The sequence below is a fragment of the Telmatherina bonti genome (genome assembly GCF_933228915.1).
Source record: "Telmatherina bonti genome assembly, chromosome: 9".
Taxonomy (NCBI): Eukaryota; Metazoa; Chordata; class Actinopteri; order Atheriniformes; family Telmatherinidae; genus Telmatherina; species Telmatherina bonti.
In genome coordinates this window covers 21,555,507-21,577,042 of record NC_136627.1, presented here as the reverse complement: position 1 = coordinate 21,577,042, position 21,536 = coordinate 21,555,507, and the positions used below count along the sequence as shown (strand labels likewise).

The 21,536-nt window shown below is 39.7% G+C and overlaps 3 protein-coding genes across 3 annotated transcripts; 2 read left to right on the top strand and 1 right to left on the bottom strand.

Annotated features, from left to right (window-relative positions):
* The first annotated feature begins 613 nt into the window (after positions 1 to 613).
* scarf1 (scavenger receptor class F, member 1) lies at positions 614 to 8,469 on the top strand. The gene is made up of 11 exons (XM_079246115.1): positions 614 to 736; positions 1,079 to 1,140; positions 1,275 to 1,376; positions 2,185 to 2,722; positions 2,821 to 3,039; positions 3,835 to 3,963; positions 5,207 to 5,313; positions 5,419 to 5,530; positions 6,036 to 6,160; positions 6,337 to 6,474; positions 6,560 to 8,469. The coding sequence occupies exons 1-11, from the start codon at positions 633 to 635 to the stop codon at positions 7,657 to 7,659; spliced, it is 2,736 nt and encodes a 911-aa protein (XP_079102241.1). The 5' UTR covers positions 614 to 632; the 3' UTR covers positions 7,660 to 8,469.
* A 4-nt stretch (positions 8,470 to 8,473) lies between these two features.
* vtna (vitronectin a) lies at positions 8,474 to 12,864 on the bottom strand (the record flags this gene model as incomplete). The annotated part of the gene is made up of 8 exons (XM_079245948.1): positions 8,474 to 8,606; positions 9,565 to 10,050; positions 10,125 to 10,277; positions 10,377 to 10,533; positions 10,599 to 10,738; positions 10,828 to 11,271; positions 11,385 to 11,504; positions 12,807 to 12,864. 8 exons carry the CDS (start codon positions 12,862 to 12,864, stop codon positions 8,488 to 8,490), a joined length of 1,677 nt encoding a protein of 558 aa, XP_079102074.1. The 3' UTR covers positions 8,474 to 8,487.
* A 2,976-nt stretch (positions 12,865 to 15,840) lies between these two features.
* Positions 15,841 to 20,717, top strand: sarm1 (sterile alpha and TIR motif containing 1; the record flags this gene model as incomplete). The annotated part of the gene is made up of 8 exons (XM_079246772.1): positions 15,841 to 16,304; positions 18,148 to 18,766; positions 18,877 to 19,089; positions 19,208 to 19,299; positions 19,382 to 19,708; positions 19,806 to 19,995; positions 20,175 to 20,296; positions 20,606 to 20,717. 8 exons carry the CDS (start codon positions 15,841 to 15,843, stop codon positions 20,715 to 20,717), a joined length of 2,139 nt encoding a protein of 712 aa, XP_079102898.1.
* Positions 20,718 to 21,536: the final 819 nt, after the last annotated feature.

Here is a 21,536-nt window from a genome sequence, read left to right as displayed (position 1 = left end):
AAAATGACATGGTGTAACTGTTGTATGAATCTTCTATTCTACAGTCATTTAGCAGTAAATTTCATCCAAGTGACTTACATGTTATAAGTGATTCATTAATCTAACATGCGAGTCTTGTGGGTGGGAGGGAGTGAACCCACACATACATTGCTAACCACTATACTGTGCTACCAATCTTTGTTTTAAAGGATAAATCTGAAGTGATCATGTGACTCTTGTTCTGACTTTCACAACTAAGAAGCAGTGACAAAGGTTTTCTTCATAATTTCCTGTGGCATTACATAGATTCTGGGAAAAAGGCGAACACCAGAAGTATGTAATCATGTCTGTGTCTCATTAGTGTGTCGTACTTTATGTGTTAGTGTGCGACCATCTTTAAAAAGCTCTGTGTCTGGTTGAATAGAAGGAAGTGGCTCTTACTTCCCTAGGAAATGGGGAGAGGAAACCCTCTGTGGCTGCCTGGAGCGACAAGACGACTCACCAGAGAGAAAGAGGGAGGGAAGAGTTGCCAGGAAAGAGGGCTATTGTATGTCATAAACCTCCTCTCTGGAAGAAGAACAAGTTTAAATGAAAAAAGAGGGGAAAATTTAGACTGAAAAATATAGGACCCAGGTGCTGGTCACAGACTTTGTATGGAGATGAAGTTTCTCAGAGCTTTGAGCACCTTTCTTTGTTACACATTATCTTATGCAAACACACTGGATCCTGGTGGGAAGAACGTCTGCAAGGACATGACGTAAGTCACTTTTACCTTCAGTCATCTGCAAACTTGTACATTTAGTGTTGACAGTGGGAGCTAGCTAAGGTCAGGCAAAGTTTGCAGTATTCCTGGCTTTGCAGTGAAAATAATACTTCAAATGTTCGTTTGATTCATTTTGGTGCTATGAGAATCTATTGGAATCGACCATTTTGGGGACTGTAGGGTTTGATGAGTTGAAGAATGGGCACAGTGTTCCAGGAACCAAGCTTTTTTGTTCTTTTTTTTTTTTTCTTTTTTTTTTTTTTATCAGGAACCTTTTTGTGATCATTTAGTAAGCATCAGATTTTTAGCAGCTATTAATTGTGTTGTGATATTCAGGAATCCTTCCAGACTTGTCTGTTGCACTGGATGGAGTCAACATGGAAAAGAGTGCATGATTCGTGAGTTGTTATAATAATATCAATTGTATTAGAAATACTAGAATTAGCCAACAGTCAAGATTTGGTTTGCTGGTTTCTCATTACCATTAATAATGCTTGTGTGTGTGTTTGTATGTGTGTGGGTGTGTATGTAGCTGTCTGTGAAGGTGAGCATGCTTGTCTAAAGAATGAGGTATGTTTATTTCCTGGAGTGTGTCGCTGTCCACCTGGCTACTATGGAGCTCAGTGTACAACAGGTGAGTAATTGCAAGCAAAAGCAGCTGTTTTATCATTTAACACGTGGTAAAAGGGATTATTATTTTGATGTATCATAGACGTGATTATTTTTATTGAAAGAGAAAGCATGAAAATATATGTGATTGTGTTTTCTTGGGTACTAGTGAAGGTTGCAAAATCTCCAATTTAACATTAAAAATAAACTGAAAATGTACATACAGTCCAGTTAAAATGCTTTGAGAAACTTTACTTTCATTTTTTATTTCTTTTATTATTGCCAAGAAAATGGAAAATGGTGAAATGATTTGTTAAACATTTAAAAATAAATTGGAATCATGTATATAAGCAAGACAAAGAGTTCATACAATCCCAAAGGGCTTAAACATTGTTCTTGACAACCTTTATTCTTCAACAAAAACCCTTTCAGACAAACTTTTTGGTATTTTCTTTAAGTGGTCTCTAAACATAGTTTTCTAAGCTAAGGCCTTTCCAAAGCCCTTCATTAGATCTTGGCTGCCTTCTGTTATATTTTTGTCAAGATTATGTCACATTGCTTGAGTAGTGTTAAGGTCCAGGCTCTGGAGGCTGGTTCATGACTAAATGCGTTTCATTATGTGTTTTTTCTGCCTACATTAGCAATTTGTTTGAAGTCATAATCATGCTTAAAATGAAGCTATAAATGTTGATCACTGGTGGAAAAGTGGTAGTTTCACATACTGTGTATTTCATTACACAAGCTCTCCACACATAATGAGGCTGATGGTATTCATGTTAAATTATTCTGTGTGAAAAGTGAAAGTGTCACTGAAAACTTTCTATTTATGACAGCCTGTCCTCCAGAGTTCTGGGCTCCAGACTGTCGTCAGGCATGTCATTGCTACCCAAATGGCCGCTGTCATCCAGTCACTGGTGAGTGCACCTGCAACCCCGACCGCTGGGGCCCACTTTGTCAGTATACCTGCAATTGCACCCGCTATGGTCGCTGCCACCCCATCCATGGAAACTGCACCTGCAATGAAGGCTGGTGGTCACCAACCTGCTCCAAACTTTGCTATTGCTCAGGAAGAGCTGTTGGTAACAGCTGTGACCAGCAATTAGGCATGTGTAAGTGCCACAGGGGCCACTGGGGGAAGAAATGTATTAGCACCTGCAACTGTAATCAATCGCCGTGTAATCAGCGTACTGGTGCATGTAAGTGCGTGGAAGGCTCTTGGGGACCCAGCTGTGACAGGAAATGTAACTGTGACCTCACACACAGCAGATGTGACCCAGACACTGGGCAGTGTCTGTGCAACCCAGGTTACCAAGGTGCCTCATGCAACCAGCCCTGTGAGGCTGGGAAATATGGCAGTGGGTGTACAACAAGGTATGTGCATGTAAAAGAATATTCAAACCCGTTTGTTTCAATGGTAAACTTCCACATTTTCTCTGGCTCTCTGTCCTGACTTTATCTCTCATCTTTAGCTGTGGTCACTGTAAGTACAGACAGTCGTGCTCTGCCACTGATGGCATGTGTGCCGCCTGTGAACCTGGCTGGAATGGTTTGCGATGTGACCTCCAATGTCCGCCTGGTTTTTATGGTGATAGCTGCAAGCATACATGTCCACGCTGCAGGAATAATGACCCCTGTGATCCATTAACTGGAAAATGTGGGAGGTGTGACCCTGGATGGATCGGACCTAGGTGTGCATGCTTTGTACTTAAGTACAAACTAGTAGTTATGCTCTTTTTAAACCTCTGCTAACAGTTAAAGCTTTGTTTCATAATTAATGTAATTTTTTCAGCACAAGGGTATAGTCCTATATAATGATAAAATGTGTGTAGTTGTGAGGATATATATATTTATTAGAGGTATGACAATATGCTTTTGTCCCGATTCGATTTGATTCAGATTTTTTGGGTGCCGATTCAATTTAAATTGCAATTCTCACAATTCTTCAATATTGCTGATTTTTGTAGATTTAAAACAAAAAACATGTATAAAAGCTTTTTTTTTTTTTTTTTTTTGCTTGTCATTTTTCTTCATTTCAATGAGGAAAAAAACAACGCAGTAGCCAGACCATCATTCTGCTGCTATAATGCCCAAGAAGACAAGTAAAAAGATCAATAAAAAGACAATAAAAATGACAAAAATTTTATATGGCATTCATTTTATCTATTTGAAAAAAAAGATTTTTTTAAAACAAAAAAACTGGTTTTAAAATTGTGAAGAAAAAAGATCCCAATTTCTGATTCTTTGATTTGATTTTCCCACCTCTAATATTTATATATACATATATGTTTATATATATATGTGTGTGTATATATATATATATATATATATATATATATATATATATATATATATATATATATATATATATATATATATATATATATATATATATCGTGTGAGAGTAACCACAAAACAAGAAAACATTTTTTAAATAGTCATATAATGTCCATGTTGTGAGACTGAGATTTTCTGTCTTTATCCAGGTGCGAGGAAGCTTGCTCCGGCAGGATGTATGGAGACGCCTGCGGCTTCCTGTGTAGCCCTTGTTTCCATGGTAACTGCCATCATGTGACAGGAAAATGTGTCTGTCAGCCAGGCTTTCAGGGAGAAAGGTGAGCTGTCAGATTTAGCTTAGTTAAAGCAATGTTTAATAAAAGATAAAGTTATGAAGTCAAACTGAAACCAAAACCTTTTCAGCTCATTGACAAGGTTTTTGTTTTTTAGATGCAGCTTTGTGTAGAGAAATGGAAACTGAGAAAAAAAAAAGGTTGGAAAAAATGCTCACATTGTCTCAGGTTGCAATGTGCGTTTGAAACGGTAAAACTGAGAGGAACAAATGAATGTGACTTTTCTCCAACCAGCCGTTGATGTTCATTAGTTGAGTTAGGTCTGGGGAAGGCAACTGTAATCCTCTAGAGCCGCAGTCCTGCAGGGAATGGAGGTTTCCAACAGCTTCTAAAGTTTTTCTCAGTAACCCATGAGTTTCAATGAGGTGTGCTGAAACAGGGAAACCTCTAAAACCTGCAGTCCTGCAGCTTTTGAGGACTGAAGTTGCCTTGTTTGTCAATTATGTGTCCTTTTATAACATTCAGTGTAGTAAATTACTCAAGTTAAGATTTTGCCACTTAAATTTTATCAGTTTCCAGCTGTTTGCCTGTATAGCCCTCAAATATCCTCACACCCCCCCACTCTTTTTTTTAATCTCACTGTCTTTTTATGTGTTTAATGTAACCTGCCTTGAAGTCTTTAATAGTCAAAGTGTAACCTCAGATATTTCTGTTCATTTTCAGAGGAAATTGACATTTTCTGGTTTCTGGATGAGCTCAGACAGACAAGAAATGTATAGTTATACACTCATAAGGCATGAAGTTAACAAATATAAAATGATTAATTTCTTCTATAGTTTTTTTCTTAATCCAAACCTGCTGATTGACATGTTGTTCAGAGCTGCATCTCACATGGCATTTCTGTGATTGTGTTTGTATGTATTTCACAAAACATCAGGAGCTAGCCTGTTTCTGTTTTATCCTAGGAATTTGGAAATAACCTGTTCCAGACTAATTCACTTATACTCATTTCCTGAACTTCAACAGCAAGGCATTTCAAAGAAAGACAGTTGTATAATTTTAGAAAATAACATTTTACCTGCTTTATAAAATGGTGGCTAATTGAGTAGCTTTGAGAATGAACTGTCACTTAGAATTACAAAGTGAGCCCAAAATGACAAAGAAAAAAAAATCCTGGGATGAAATCCCTTTAATTTCACTTTGTGCTGTGCTGTGTACTCTGCTGTTCATGCACAACTTTCTTTGTTAAATATGGTGACATAATTATGTGATTCCTTCTATTTACCAGCTGCAACAACAGCTGCCCCGCCCTGCAGTTTGGTCTCAACTGTTCATCTGTATGTGACTGTGGTGAGGGAGTCAACTGCAACCCTATTACTGGTGCCTGCCTCAACAGTACGCTCATTAATTTGCCCATTTTTCTGTTTGTCTTGATGCATGATGGTTCGGATGTGTGTTAATGATCCTGAGGGAGATCACTTTATTAAATGTGTCTGTCAGGTCAACGAAGTGCTGTACTGGCAGGTGTGCTGGTTCCTCTGCTTCTGTTGCTTCTTATGGTTCTGTTTTGCTGCTTGTGTTGTGGAGGAGGTCCTGTTGATGCCAAAGACAGGTCTGTTCTGACTTTTATTATTTCCATTTACAATAAACTATGAACTATAACATGACTGGACAACGATAAAAACAAAACCAAAAGAAAAATTAATTTTTTTTAAGTACACATCTTAATTTATGTGTCAGATATGTGTATCTGATGTATAATCAATATCAGTCTGAAAAGTCTGCACCTGGATTTTTTCCCAAATGAAAATGTGTTTATGTCTGGAAGATATTTTGGCCTCTGATGGCCACTGTCCATCACAACTGTGCTTGGCGTTTGAAGTAATTTCTATACCCATCTTTACCGCTAGATGTCAGTATTCTTAAATATTGTAGTGTTCATTCAACTGCTTTCTTTTAACTCTTATCTCTTTACCTGGCTCCACTTAGCTGTTTATGGTCAGCTGGTCTCATACTTTGCAACTCTAAAGAATATGCTGTATAACACCCTTAAAATACATTAATAATATTCAGTACAGTGACATTTTTACTGTATCTGTGAACCTACTTTCTCACAGTGCAACTCTGGCTGATGGTGGTTTGCCTGTTAGGATAAAATATCACGTCTACAGTGTCTTGGCAAACATTGGTGCAGCCCTCCCCTGTATCTCTGACTGGTCATCTGGTCTGCCACGAGTGACTGGTTAGTATTGTCTTTTGTTGCACCATTTTAAACCTAATTAAAAAAACGACACAATAAAACTGACATGAAACTTTGTGAGTTTGATGATGTTTAGTATTTTTATTACAAATTGCAAGATAGTTTTGTACTTAAAAAGCTTTTAATATTATTTAATTCACTGTTTGTGCCTCATACAGTATCTCACCATGACCCAGAGCTGACTTTCAATCACAGCTTCATTGAGCCTCCCTCCTCTGGCTGGGTGACTGAGGGATCCTCCTTTGACAGTGATGAGGAAGAAGGAGAAGCTCTCTACTGTGTTCCTCCAAGAGAAGGTAGGGCCAGAAATGCAGCCAAACTGATTGTACATCAACACCTGTTAGTGAAACACCGCATCATGATGTCTCGTCTCTTCGACAGACATCCCTGCTGTTGCAGGTGGAGAGTTCCAGGAGATGAGCTCTAAGTGCAACATGTTCTTAGACCCATCTGGCTTTAGCAGTGAGGACATCACCTCACCCTTCAACATCCCTCGCACCTCCAGTATTGCCAAGTCCAAGCGTCCATCTGTCTCATTTGCAGAGGGCACCCGCTTCAGTTCAAAAGAAAGACGTGGTTCTGGTCAGGACCTTGGAACTCCCACTTGCAGCAAAGCCAGATTGCCTTGGGGGGTTTTGATGCTGTCAGCTTTACAGAGTCAGGGGGTAACAGCGAGAAGTGGGGAGGAGCGTGAAGCAGAAGATGAGGAAAAGGAAGATGAGGTGGATGTGCAGGTGACAGAGAATCATGAGTCAAGCTGTGAGTTAGTAGACCAGGAAGCAGATGGTAGACATTTACAGGTTTCCGGGCCATCAGGACGAAGACGAACGATGTCCAACACAGCTGGTCATAAGGGCATCCAACGGCCAACCTCTGATGCTGAGGCGGGGGTCTCCCATAAGGTCACTACAGTGTATGTGACATTGGGCAAGGCTGGTCGGCCCATAGCAAAGACAGAACCTAGCTCTGAAGGGCCTGTTCAGGCCATGCTGCGGAGACTTGGCAGCCTCCAAAGACAAAGGGAGCTGGAATCTCGCAGGCCAAAGTCAAAGATGGCTGAAGGCATCACCAAACCTCCCAGGAGGAAGCTGGGAGCTAGAGCAACTGTATGGGAACAGGGAGGACCATCTGGAGGAGCGTCTGTTATATGTAAGCCAATCAGGAGGAAGCGCAGTTCACACAAGCCTCCTGACACAGCAGGTCCAGATGATGCTCCACCACCAGAGGGTGGGACTCCAAAACGACCACTTTCTTCCATTTTGAAGAGTGTGCCAGAGATGGCCTCAGCTGACTCAGGGTCACATCTGAGAGTGGAGGGAGACTCAGTGCCTGCTGGCAATGTAAATGCAGGACAAACTGAAAGCAGCTACCTAACTGTAGGACCAGCAAGTGGCAGCGTTCAGATCATATCAAACAAAGGAGCAGCAGTGAATCCATGTGGTGAACCGTGCTATGAAAATGTCTTTGTTAAACAATCATAAACAATGATAAACCACATCAGCAGTCGTCATACAACTTCAAATGTATTATTTTGAAGTTTTAATTGAATGATGGTGCTTTTAAGTGCAGTTTACATTTTTGTTGCATATGCCATAAAACATATCTGAAAACCTCTATATCTAAATGATTTTTAAAAAATATTATATTGTATTCAGGTTTCAAAGTAAATGAGAAAGGAAAACACGAGGTATTTGATGTGTTACATGCAAACCGCAGAATGTGTTTGTTTTATTTACCTCATTGATGCTTGCCATAAACTGTAACAATACAAGTACTGTAAGTATGTAAACATATTGTGCTTTTCACTTTAGTTGGAACAAAGAAATGTTAAGGCTGATGTTGTGGTTGTAGAGACAATAGGAGTTAGGAACTGTTTCAGAAAAACAATAAAACATAAAATAATTATCCAATAGAAGCCATTTGATCAGAGGGTAATGAAATGTGTTTAAATTGAGGTGAACAGAAGCTGAATAAGAAGAAAAGATGGTGCTGCACAGTGAATGTGTTTTCAAATGTAACACATCTGAGTCAAAAGCAACTGAAACTAAACAAAATTTTCTGTCTGTACTATAGAGAAAGGTTTGTTGTGAAAGTCAGCGGTTAGAAAATGGACTAAGCATGTTTTTACATCTACATTAAGCTGTCACATAGATCTACTAATTAGAAAGCTGCTGTTGGCTGATGACAATTTACGGTTGTCCATTCAAGTTTATTCAGCCTGCCATGGATAAAATCACCATCAAATCTAAAAATGGACTTATCCATTATATATTAATCTCACAATAGTGAACATAAAACCTGGACAAAAACTACTTCTCTGCTCCAGTGGGGTCTGAGCAGCCAAGCCAGTACTTGGCGATGGATCTGGGGTATGGAGGCATGGCAGGATCGACTCTTTTGGTCCTAAGGTCCACTCTGTAATATTTATCTGAAAAACACATGAAACAAAGCAATTATTTGCTGTTTTAACACTTCAAAATGTCACACATTGTATTTTTCTGTTAATTCCAGTTTTTTGGATCTGCTGAACAATCATTAACACTGTATTTGACTTTTTTTTCCCCAGCTGTTACCCATCTGGGTTTATTGCAACAAAGTTATAGAATGCATTAAAACAAAAAAATAGAAAACAAGTTGCATTTAATCTGCATACTGCCTGGTTTGATCACATGTTATTTGGCCATTTTTCCTGTATGAATGCCCTTTAAGTTGAAGTTTTGCAGTCAGTAATAATCAAACTTCTGTTTTGTTGATCATTTGGTGTTTGAGTCATTAACCAGAAAACAACAGCTAACAAAGACTAAACCAGTGAGTGTAAATAGGAGCTGCTGTGACTTTAACCTTTGGATTCTTTGTCATGTGGACAAGTACGCAACACGGGAAACTAGTTACTATAATAAGTCTTCTGTGATGAGGCAGACAGAGCTAGAAAGATTATCAAATTAGTTTGCCATCTAAAGTCTGAGTTTTTCAGTTTATGATTTTGTCTGAAATCTTTCTCTTTTGCTCAAAGAGATGCCAGAGATGATGTATTAAAAAAATCTGTATTTGTGACTATATCATGGGTGTGTGTGTGCGTGCGTGCGTGCGCGTGCGTGAACGTGCGCCTCAACAGTGCACATTAGCAAATATACTTGGTTAATTATGCTTTATATTTTTTCTATATCATATTTTATTCTGGTGTTTTTTTCTAATACTTAAATTAATAAACAAATGACAATTATCATTGTTAATCTCCTGGTTATTTAGTTTAAAAAAATCCCCTAAAGTTCACATTTTACTTATTCTTAGCTATGATTATTTTCTCCTTTACTACTTTAGACTAAATAGTGTGAAGTTTTGATGTGCAAATATTGCAGTTTTATGGCATTCCCAGTCTGTGTTACCTCCTTTAAAGAAGTAGACATTCTGGATGGGTATATTCCTCTGAAAGAACCTGTCTCCTCTGGAGTCGTAGTTGCCTCTGTTGTTCTGGTTATAACGATCCCTTCGTATGTCCTGATCCCAGTCTTGATCCCACCGTCTGTCCCAATCACGTCCGAGCCTCTCCTCCATTTCCATCCTCCTCTCTGCCAGTCTCAGACCCATCTCCATCCCCCTCTCAGCAAACTCCTGACCCATGTTCATCCCCTGCTCAGCTATGGACCCCCAGAAAGGCGATCGGTTCTGTCTCCTCCGACCCCACTGCCATCTGTTCTGCTGGTACTGCTGACCCCACTGCTGGCCCTGCTGTCGACCCCATTGCAAGTCAGGCTGGTAGTCGTGACGACGAGATGTGACGTAGATTCTACCGGCCATGGCAGCATCCACTGGAGCCTTAAGGCCTTTCCAGTCTTTGTTTATGAAGTGGTGTTTGTCATGATGCTGGGGCGCTGAGGACAATGAAACAAGTCAAAACACATGCTTGCTTCCATCTATAAATGTTTTTCATAGCACCTGAACTTACAGTCAGAGAAAAGGTCACTGAAGAAAGGCTCATAGTTGCTGTCATATAAATCTGTGTAGCGCCTAAACAAGGTGGATGGAGACCTCTCGGAAATGGTGACACACTCCTCATGAGATGGCTGGTGCAAAAACTCATACACATAATACTGCTCCGCTACACAAACCAACAAAATGCAGAAAAACACATGTCCATCATTCTAGTAGATGTTAATGAGTTTCTGAAGATATATAAATGCACAATATGTGGCCCTACCTTTGAAGAAGAAGACCTTCTCTTTTGCGTGATGACCCGGAGCAGGCAGGGCAAATGCTGCATCCACATGATCAGGAATCTTGTCAAAGCCAACACTGATATCTCGGGGGTAGTCATCATCCAGGACACCATCATCAAATCTCCAGTACTTGTTTCCCTGAATAACATTGTCATTCATTAAACCATATACTGGCATTACAGGGTGTTTCTCTAAGCCCTTACCTTAAAGATGTAAGTCTTTCCCTGACAGTTCATGCGGGTAAATGCAGCATCAATCGGTCCATCTATGCCCCAAACATCTTTTATGAGTTTTGGATAACCTGGAAGCACTGACTTCTGGTCCAGCTCAAAAAAGTATTCACCTGCAAAACACAAAGGTCATACTGTTACGTTCATTAAAACTAAACAAAAAGTGTTGGAAATACCGGATTTACAATTAACTGTCACTCACCCCTGAAGGCGTAGATGGAGCCATTTTTTAGCTGCATGAAGGAATCAAATGGTCTTCCACTGCAGACCTCAGCGTCAGGGTCTGGGGCTGCAGTAGTGGCTGTAGTGGTGACTGCAGTGGTGGCTGCTGTAACTGGAACAGTGGTAGTCTTAGCAGTTGTACCAATTTGAGGAGCTTCAGTTGTGCTGGAAGCCTCGTGTTTGGGAGGTACAGTGTGTGAAACTGGTGTAACTCGCTGGTTTATCAATCGAGGAGGCCTGGTCATCTGCAGGGTGGTCTCATGTTGATGCACTCTCTGATGGAAGTCAAGAACTGAAGACTGGGTGGGCCTCAGCCGGCGTCTGGCGACTGTAGATTGATCACCTGCTGGAAGTCCTTGAGATGGAGTGGGGCCTTCAAACAAGTCATCGTCATCTTCTGCAAACACAAATGTATCTCCACGAGCTGAAAGGGGGCACAAAAGGGACGTTAGCTGCAATTATTCTCTCACATCGCCGGGTGGAATGATCCACAACACGACTGAGGATTTGGGACGATTGAGTGGAGAGGTGTCTTACTCATCATACCACAGATGGTCTCAAAGTCATAGCAGCAGCTTTTATAATACTTGCACATGGAGTCACACTGGCACTTCCTCAGAGCGTCAAATCCATTTTCACAGCGGTCCAGACAAGACTCTTAAGACAGGATGATGTAATTCATTCACTTTTTGAACGACATCTGTCCATTACTCATGATTCTGAGCAAATTAATAACCTTCCTCTCTTAACAAAGTTAGATGATTACAGCTCCCATGAGGCGCTTACTGCAAGCCAATGCAAAGACTCATGGAACATCATTTCCTTTTTATTGACAGTTTTAATTACAAGCTTGCTGTATCTTGTTAGTTCAGAAATGTAATTACACCTGAAACTTATGGTTACTTTGTTAGATGGTTAAAACAGTGGAGCTCAACGGTTAAAATGTACAGGGTTCATCTTCATAAGCACGATAACTTTAAATTTGAATGTATATGGATCTTGGACAGCAGGTCAAAGAAAGCACGAAAAAGAAAAAAAAAAAAAAAAAGACACAACATTGTGTCAATGAGTTCCTGAATTTTATTAACCAAAGAATTAATTAGGTCAAGACACTATTGTCAATTGTTATCAAATTTAAAAATGTGTTTTTCCCCTCTGCAATCTTCCAAATCTATTCATTTACATACTTAATGTATTTTACTTCATGTTTTTTATAGTAAGTTATACATTGGGGAACTTTAAGGCCTTTATTTATTATTTGGACGATAGATTTCAACAAAATATGTAGAATTTCGCAAACAAAAGTATTTGTTCTAAAGATAATTAATCTAAACTCAGAATCCACAATCTAATCCACAAACCTTAACTTCACAAACTTGTAGCATTGTTACACCAAACTTTCCAAATGTTCAGGTATCTGAATTGAATATCCATCAATTAGTGCTTGTTTCTATAAATAATAGATCATTTGTACAATTAAAACCTAAATCTTAGACAAGTTGTTGAACCAAAAATCAAAAGATAAAATTCATGTTTTATACTGATAAACTGTAGTGTCTTGCCACAAATATAACTAGATTGTTGCTCAAATAAAACATTTAAAAGACATAATTTTGTAATGTGATCATTTAAGACTGTTATTTTACTTATTGTCCAACACTTTTCGCTTATGAATGAATTTGCATTTTAAAAAAATATCCCATTAGAGTACAGAGTATTCATTAGAGTATTTGATAGTAGCAACATTAATGATTAATGATTCAATAATGTGTCTACTTATGCAGACATAAAGTCAACATATATTTCAGGTTAAAGAAACAAAATCCTGAATGAAAACATGAAACATGTTTACCAGTTTTTGAAGGAGTTTTACAGATTTACAGGCCTCAAGTCTTACAAACAAATGATAAACTAACACCTAAGTAGAAATCAAACTAACAAAATTTTAATGTAACTCACCATCTGCAATGAAGGCCTCAGCAAACAGAGCGAACAGCAGGATAGTCCACGGCCTCATGTTTCCTCTGTTGTGTCAGCGGTTAGACTGAACAAGTAATGATGGACCATTCGCTCTCAGTTATTGGAAACATGTGTCAGTCACCCCACTTTCCTTGTTTACTTTAATGTCATCTGAAAGCCTGTTTCTACTTCAGCAAACAAGCACGGACAGACAGAAAAGGAGATCAATTGGACTCAAAAGCTGAAGCCATTTGACAATCAGCTGACTTCTGATCAAGTCCTTTACAACCATTTATAGGTTATTAAATATCTGCACACCTGTGGTTTTCTCTGTGCAGTTTACTCTATTACCAAAATCACTAAAGTTTTATTACATGTTAAGTAAAAGAGGTAAACTAATGTGGAGTCTTTATGAGCCCTCAGTGTACAGTCATATAAGACAGTGTAATGATGGCTGACAGATGCAGAACAGCATGTGACTCCAGGCTTAATTTTTGCCCCTCTGCACTTGTGTGTGTGTGTTCATAGATTGCCAAATTTGGTGCAAAACATGAGTGGCTGTTGTTGAAAACAAGGAACCAAAATACATTTTTTCAGACATCCGCAGACAGAAATCTTTTCTTTTACTTAGAGAGATCAGTCTCTTATCAGAACAATAAATAAAACCACGGTCAGCGGAAAAAAAAAAAAAAAAAAAAAAAAGAAGCTGATTCTAAAAGGAAGCTTGAGGTTGATCAGAAAAAACAACCAATTCAAACTTGCCAGGCAGCCGCATTTCTGACAGATCACAGATAACCTTCTTTTCACTGCAAGTGTATCAATCATCTCTGCTCTGTTTTTCATTCAGGGGGTTGTTCCATGATAGATACAAGGTAACCACTGAGGCACAGGGTAGGAGGTTATCTGGTAGATACACCACAAACATGTTTGCAAAATGGGGGTGGTGGAGGTCACATGAGAGGAAAACAATACAGCTATACCAAACACATTGTCCTGTATCTGCCTTCAAATGACCTACATGATGCATCCTGGGAACTTGCAGAGGTAGGAAGCAAGTTAGGCCACACCTCTTCATAAAAGAGTTTTAGCTAGTAATTGTCTGGCATGACAGCTGCTCCTATAACCTTGTGGTCTAGTACTTTAAGCAAACATAGGGACATACATACTAAGCAAGATCCTTTAAATGGTAAACAATCTGAAATGATACTCTATCTATGGATAAGGACCAACAACTGTATAACCGAATTTTCTAAACATATTATTTTCTTTCTGAAAATTTGTTGTCTTCTGCTATTTAAAACTGACATATCAGAGTTTATGTGTATCAGTTTTGTGTGCATAAAATGCATCCCTTAGTTATAGGATGGAAATAAAAAACATGAAAAACTTCTGCAAATATAGCTCCCCCTAACTAGCTGATAAAATCTCTGAATCAGGGCCGATTATAATACTTACAAAAAGGGAAAGAAATGTTTGGTGGTGTGTGAGCAATGCCCCACATCTCATGTTGGTATCTGTTGTTGTTTAGAGCTTCAATAGCTGCCAAGTGTGTGCCAGTGACAACTACTTGATAGATATAAAAGCACTTAATTCAGATATCAAAATGAGATTCTGGAACCAGTGGTCTCCCAAATCTCCAGAATCTGGGACTTAACTCCATTCTCCAGGATGGCAATACTATCTGAGCCAGGATTATTACAAAGTACTTTTGCATTTTGAGAGTGGAGAGGATGAAATGACTCAGTAACTCCAGACCTCAACCCAGCTGAGCAAGCCAAGCTGTTCTGGCTGTGTATAGAACATCCACACCCTACTGAGGTCCCTACAATGTAAAATAGCAAAGTGTGAAAATGGTCCATATGTGATGTTTTTTCCTTGTGGGAAAGTAAAATCATCCAATACTCAAAGCAAGACTGAATACCAACTGGAAAGTATTAAAAGAAATCGCACACATTTTTGGGGACACTATGTTGCTTAATCTACAAATACGTCTTTTTTTTTTTTTTTTTTTTTTTTTTTTTTTTTTTTTACAAATTACACCTTGTTGAAAAAGTGACCTATCAGGCTTTCTGAAGAGTTACCCATACCCAAGAGTTATTGTTTTTTTCCCCCTTCCTTGTTGAAAGAAAAAAGGTTATCTGGTTGTTTTTTTTTCTTCCTTGCTGAAGGAAAAAACAACAACAAACCAAACATATTTTCTTACTTTTTGAACATTTCTATATTTCATATCTCTATATTTTCCTTCCACACATGATTCAGACGATTTCGTAATCGTGTATTTAATTGTACAATGTTTAATTGGGCTCAGATGTTTTTCTCCAACTTTTCCAAAAGAGGGCCTGTAGTGTTTACCTTCTCATTCAAACAGGCCCTCTGCGCATGCTCCACCGCGTGTGCTGCAGGGTGGGAGTGCAGAGTGCGAGCGCATCTCATGTATTATTCCATGAAACCGGTAGCCGGTGCAAACGCGTTAAGAGACACAAAGAGCCTAAAACAATGTCAGAAGGATGCGACAGATAAGGACCTGCTAGAGACAAGTATCAGCCTGCATTTAATCATTACGCATTAAAATAAACAGCGCTGTGGTTGCGGTGGAGAGGAGGACCAAGCTACAACCTCTTTGTCTTCAAAACCTCAGTGAATGAAGAAACAGATAGCAGTTTAGTGTATTTTCTTAATCGGAAAAGAGGTGAAACTGCTCTCTAACCACTGTGATGATTTTCCCTCCCATTTAAACAGAAAAGCAATTAAGAAGTGATGAAGAAGACGAAGGAGACAAAGCAGCAGCTGTGAATCCAGGACCTTGCTTTCACATCCACCGACCTCAAAATCTTCTTATGATGACAACCAGAGAGAGAGAGAGGTGATGCAATTTGGTGAAAGCTGTCACTTTTTATTAAACAGTTTACGGTTTGATCTATCTGCAGAAACTGTTTTCAAGGCGGCCATCAGACCGCATCACGGGCCTCTGTAAACAAACACATTCCGGTGTTGTAGGCCAGTCACTTTGCATCCGCTGACTCTCTGTCGGTAGATGCTTTTTTCTCTGACGCTCTTCCTGTTGAGGCTGTATCGACAACTCTCCATCATGTTCAGCTCGGACAGACTCACAGTCCCGGATTATGTCAGCCGGCTGCAGCGAGGGAGGAGCGGCTCCGGAAGCGACCCCAAGGCAGTTTCTCCCGGTATGAATGCCGACGTCCAGGCGGTTTTGGACTCCTCACTCCCCGCTCTTCGCTCCGCTATCAGGAGGCTCAAGTCTTCCAATGAAAGCTCGGATTCAGATGAGACTCGTCGGGCAGTGGCAGAGATCTATCAGCTGGTGGAGGAGGCCTGGGTTCTACCCACAGTAGGCCGTCAGGTGGCCGAGGAGATCTGCAACAGGATCCGTCTGGATGGAGGCCTGGAGCAGCTGCTTCAGCTCCAACAGACTACTGCAGTGGAGATCATCTACGAGTCTGCAAAACTCCTGGAGCAAATACTGACTTCAGAGAACAGGTACTGTCTATGTTTCAGAATATTGTACAGTTTGATACCTCTTGTCTGTAACAGAAGTGGGCTCTCATTTGGAAAATGTTGTCCAGTCTCACAGACTAGGTTTAAAGCTAGTCCCAGACTAAAATGCCTGTTGCTGTTACAGCTGATTTAAGGCAAAGTCACTTACAAACACTTAACAAATCCTAGTTTTAGCTATAATGGATTACACTATACCAATTGCAAGAAGGATGAATGAAACTCATGTAAGACTTAAATCCTCCAAAAGGGGAGAGTTATGGACCAGTTTCAGAGACAGGGCTTAGAGCAAGGGTGTCAAACTCCAGGTCTCGAGAACTGTTGTCTATAGGTTTTAAATCTTACCTTATCTGAGTTATTCCTGGTTTAGAGGAAACTAGTACACTACTCTTCTAAGTCTTCATCTGTACTAGTGCAAACAGGCAGATTTTTGTAGTATTCCTTGTCTTGGTAAAAGGTTGTTTTCATTAGTCTGGGACTGTGGACAACTGGTTTAAACTAAGTTAACCTGATCATAATAAAACCCAGAATGGAGTCAAAAAATAGTATAGTCTACTTTGTGCTACTAAGAATCTGATGATAAAACAATGATAGGTGTAAAATAAAAAAATATATATGAAAATATGTTATTTGGAACAACAGTGCTGAACAATTAATGTAAAACTACATCTGAACAAATACAGTGAATAAATAAAACAATCAGACAGCACAAGGATTGCGCAACAACTTCAGATAAGTCACAAATATCTACTATACACTTGTCATAGTTATACTATGATATCACTTGCAAGGTGAAGTATTTTTATCTGTTGTTCTACAGCAACATTACCATGTTCTGGATCATGAAACTTTTATTTGCTACCATCTCATAAGTGCTCTGGTAAAATTGCTGTTAAAATTATCATATGCTTTTTACATTTTTGACAAATTTAGTTGTAATGGTCTTTTCATTCTGACCTAAAATCTAAATATGAAAAAAGAAAAGAAAAACAATAAAATTGAATTCTGACCCTTTTTTTTCTTAATCAGTGAATGTTGAAATTTTGCCTACCTGTGCCACCACATCCACAAAAACAAAACTTTGGCATCAAAGAAGCCAGTTTTAGGTGGATATGTGCCACAAAACAAGCTACTTTGCTCCTTCTGAACATCATCTGAGCTATAAACAAACACTGGTACTTGTGGCAGGAAAGCACATCAGGTGGTTAAACAGAAAGGAGAAGGGGAGAGGAGGCAGCTGCAACACAAACACAGGGGCAGCAATAACTGTGTGGTTATTGCAGTGAGGGTGGTACCAAATCCTCTAATTGAGAAAAGTGTAGATTTGAAAACACAAGTGTGAAGCCCTGGACATGTAAATTGCTTCATTGTAAAGGCATAAAGAGAACAGCACAAACAATTCACAGAAGTTTCTGTTGTTAGTTTAGTTTTATTTAATTGCCACAAGTTAGAGGCCACATTTATATTTGTATGTCCAACCCTAACATGAATTATTCAATTTGGGCATTTTTGTATGTTCGTTTAAACTTTTATTTTGCACAAGATTTTAAAAATAATCTTTGAAATATCTTAAAACAAACGAAAAAGTACAAAACTTTAGGATTGTGAATTGAAAATTTAAAAAAAAAAAAAAAAAAAAAGAGTCCATATCCTTATATTTGAGAAGCCAAAGTGAGATCAGTGTTTTACATTTTTTCCTTTATAAATAGCTGAGGATAACAGTTATTAGACCCTTTGTTAGCTGTATTGATCAGCTAATCCCTAAATTACAAAGCTATTTCAGCACATCTAACAACACTGATATCATGTCACTAATCTCTGTTGACAGGGACTATGTTGCACGCATGGGTCTGGGGGTTATCCTCAACCTGACTCGACAACAGGAAGATGCCCAGCTCGCTCGCAGTGTTTCTGGCATCTTGGAGCACATGTTCAAACACACAGAGGAGACGTCAGTCCACCTTATCTCTAATGGCGCACTGGATGCTCTCCTTTTCTGGTGTCGTGGCACGGACCCCACAGTGCTGCGTCACTGTGCCGTGGCCCTGGCAAACTGTGCCATGTATGGTGGCCACCGGTGCCAGAGGTGGATGATCGAGAAACAGGCCGCTGAGTGGCTGTTTCCTTTAGCTTTTTCCAAAGAGGATGAGCTAATTCGATTCCATGCCTGCCTGGCTGTGACTGTCCTAGCTGCAAACCGAGAAATTGAGAAGGAGGTGGTGAAGTCTGGAACCTTGGAGCTGGTGGAACCATTCATTGCATCTTTGGATCCAGATGACTTTGCACGGAGTTTATTGGACAGTGCAGACTGCATGCAAGGGAGGACTGCATCTGACCTGCAGCATCTCTTACCATTACTGGATGGCGCAAGAGTGGAGGGAAAGTGCATTGCAGCCTTTTATCTGTGTGTTGAGGCCAGTATTAAGTCCCGTCAGCGCAACACTAAGGTCTGATGACACACCAAATGCCACATAACTCAAATGATGTACCGGTATAGCAGTTTTGCTTCAATTTATTTCTTTGCCTATGTCTCTCTTTCTCTCCCCCCCTGTTTTAGATATTTCAAGAAATAGGTGCAGTGCAAAGCCTAAAAAGAATCGTCATGTACTCCAGTAATGGTACAGCTTGTGCTCTTGCCAAGCGGGCGCTGAGCATGATGGGAGAAGAAGTGCCAAAACGAATCCTGTCATGTGTGCCTAACTGGAAAACCTGCGAAGTGCAGATGTGGCTGCAACAGGTTGGCTTTAGTGCCTTCTGTGATCGTTTCCAGGTGAATCATATGCTGGAGTCAACACAGTAGTTCAATAAACATACATCTTTTTAATTTATTTAATGAAATCATTTAAATGTTGCTTTGTCAGTGATCAGTAACGTGTCTAATTCCAAAGGAGCTTCAGGTGGATGGAGACCTCCTGCTTAACATCACAGATGAGGATCTGAGCGCTGATTTAGGCATGGCCGCCGGCCTCACCCGCAAGAGGCAAGTGGTAAAAACCTCTCAGAACATGTCTGAGACATAGAGCTGGTTCAAAAAAACCCTGTTTTTTGTGTCTTCATTCAAGGTTTCTACGAGACTTGCGTGTGCTGAAAACTTATGCCAATTACTCCACATGTGACCCAAACAACATGGCTGACTGGCTGGCTGAGGTGGACCCTCGCTTCCGCCAGTATACCTATGGTATGGTGCAGTCAGGAGTGGATCGCAACAGCGTACAGAACCTGACTGATCTGCAGCTCCAGCACGACTGCCACATAGATAATGGAGTTCACAGAGCAAAGATACTTTCTGCCAGCTACAAGCCTCTCAAACCATCCCAAACAGATGCCCGGCCTCTGGGACCTGACGTGTTCATCAGTTACCGCCGGACAACTGGCTCCCAGCTGGCCAGGTCAGGAAGAGAAGCTGGATAGGGTTTGAAAAGTACAGGTATCAAATGTCAGCAAATCTTTGATATAAAAAGGCAATATTTTTCAATCTTTCCGCAGCCTTCTGAAGGTGCATCTCCAGGTGAGGGGATACAGCGTTTTCATAGATGTGGAGAAGCTGGAGGCCGGAAAATTTGAGGACAAACTCATTCAGAGCGTACAGAGAGCCCGTAATTTCATCTTGGTCCTGTCTGCCAATGCGCTTGACAAGTGCATGGGTGACACAGGCATGAAGGACTGGGTGCATAAGGTCAGACGTTTTCCATTCTTTAAAGCAAACGCTGAAATAGCAGATCTAATTTATTTATGCTGATAACATTCATATCAGTCCCTGTGTGTCTGCTCACACTCCTGGAAGATTTGGTCTTTAATGTTTTTATATTTTCATTGAAAATAGTTTTTCAGAGGAAAACGCCATTTATATTACAGGAAATCGTAACGGCCCTGGCTGGGAAGAAGAACATAGTTCCTGTCACAGATAACTTCATGTGGCCGGACCCCATGTCACTGCCAGAGGACATGAAAGCTATTCTCAACTTCAATGGCATCAAGTGAGTGTCTGAACAGTCTACTTTATTAGGAAAGCATATTTTGATATTAACAAAACAGAAATGTTGTGTTATTTTGAATCATTTTTTCTCTGAGGGTTTGTATATTGACATGTTTTGTGGTTTGGTGACAACTACACACAGTAACAGTACACAGTACCATTATTGATTCATTGCAGCTTCACATTTCTGTCATGAATATTTTATGGGTTCCATGTAAATTTTGCAATTTGTTAAGAAGTGTTGTGGCGTATCTGTAAAATATCCACATGTTCGCACCATCAGTTGCCTTTTGCTGTATCTTTTTCACAGATGGTCCCATGAATATCAAGAGGCCACGATCGAGAAGATCATCCGCTTTCTGAAAGGACACCAAGACCTAACTGACAGCTCAGATGGCTCCAAAAAAGAAAAGAAGAAATAAACACAAATGCAGTAATGCAGTTTGATTCCAGCTGTAAAGACTTGTCCTGATGCCAACTTCCCCGTGTCCTGCTGAGGAGTGTCTGGCAGTTTCCTGCTATGACCAACCGCATGTGAAGTGAATGATGACATTTAGATTCCATGCTAACACAAATAAAAGCAGAACTTTAATCTATAAACAATAAATAGCATTAAAAAAGGGATGTTTCTGATTATATGTAATTAACTGTAAGCTTGGATATAAGTGCCCACATATTACTGTATATGTAACCAGGTTTAGTATACGCCTTCTGTATCTCAGGAAAATAACTAATAAACCAGCTGTCACCTAGCAACATCACCAAGAGCAATCTCTGAGCGTCAAATAACTATTCAGTCTCCACTGAAGTTACTGTAATGCAGTTATCTTTTAACCTGTATATCGTGTAATAAATGGACCTCTAATCTCATTGCCATTTTTAAGCTACAAACGTTTTTATAAACGTGATAAATATGTGTGATCTAAGCTGCAGACATGATGTCATCCTGCACAGGAACAAATGAGTCATCTCCAACTTGAACAAAAATTGATTTAAAATGTGTACATTGAGTGAAACCTACACTACCAGTAAAACATTTGGACTCACTCCCATTACACTGGACAAGTGTGTCCAAATGTTTTACTGGTAAACCACCTTCATAGTATGAAAGGCATGTTTTAGTTTTCAAACTGAGTAAACACTGCGAAATATTGGAGGATGAAGTTATATGTCAGTGTATTAATACCATGCTGAATATACGTGTTTGCCAAGTAATTATGTACTTTGAATAAAATCAAGGA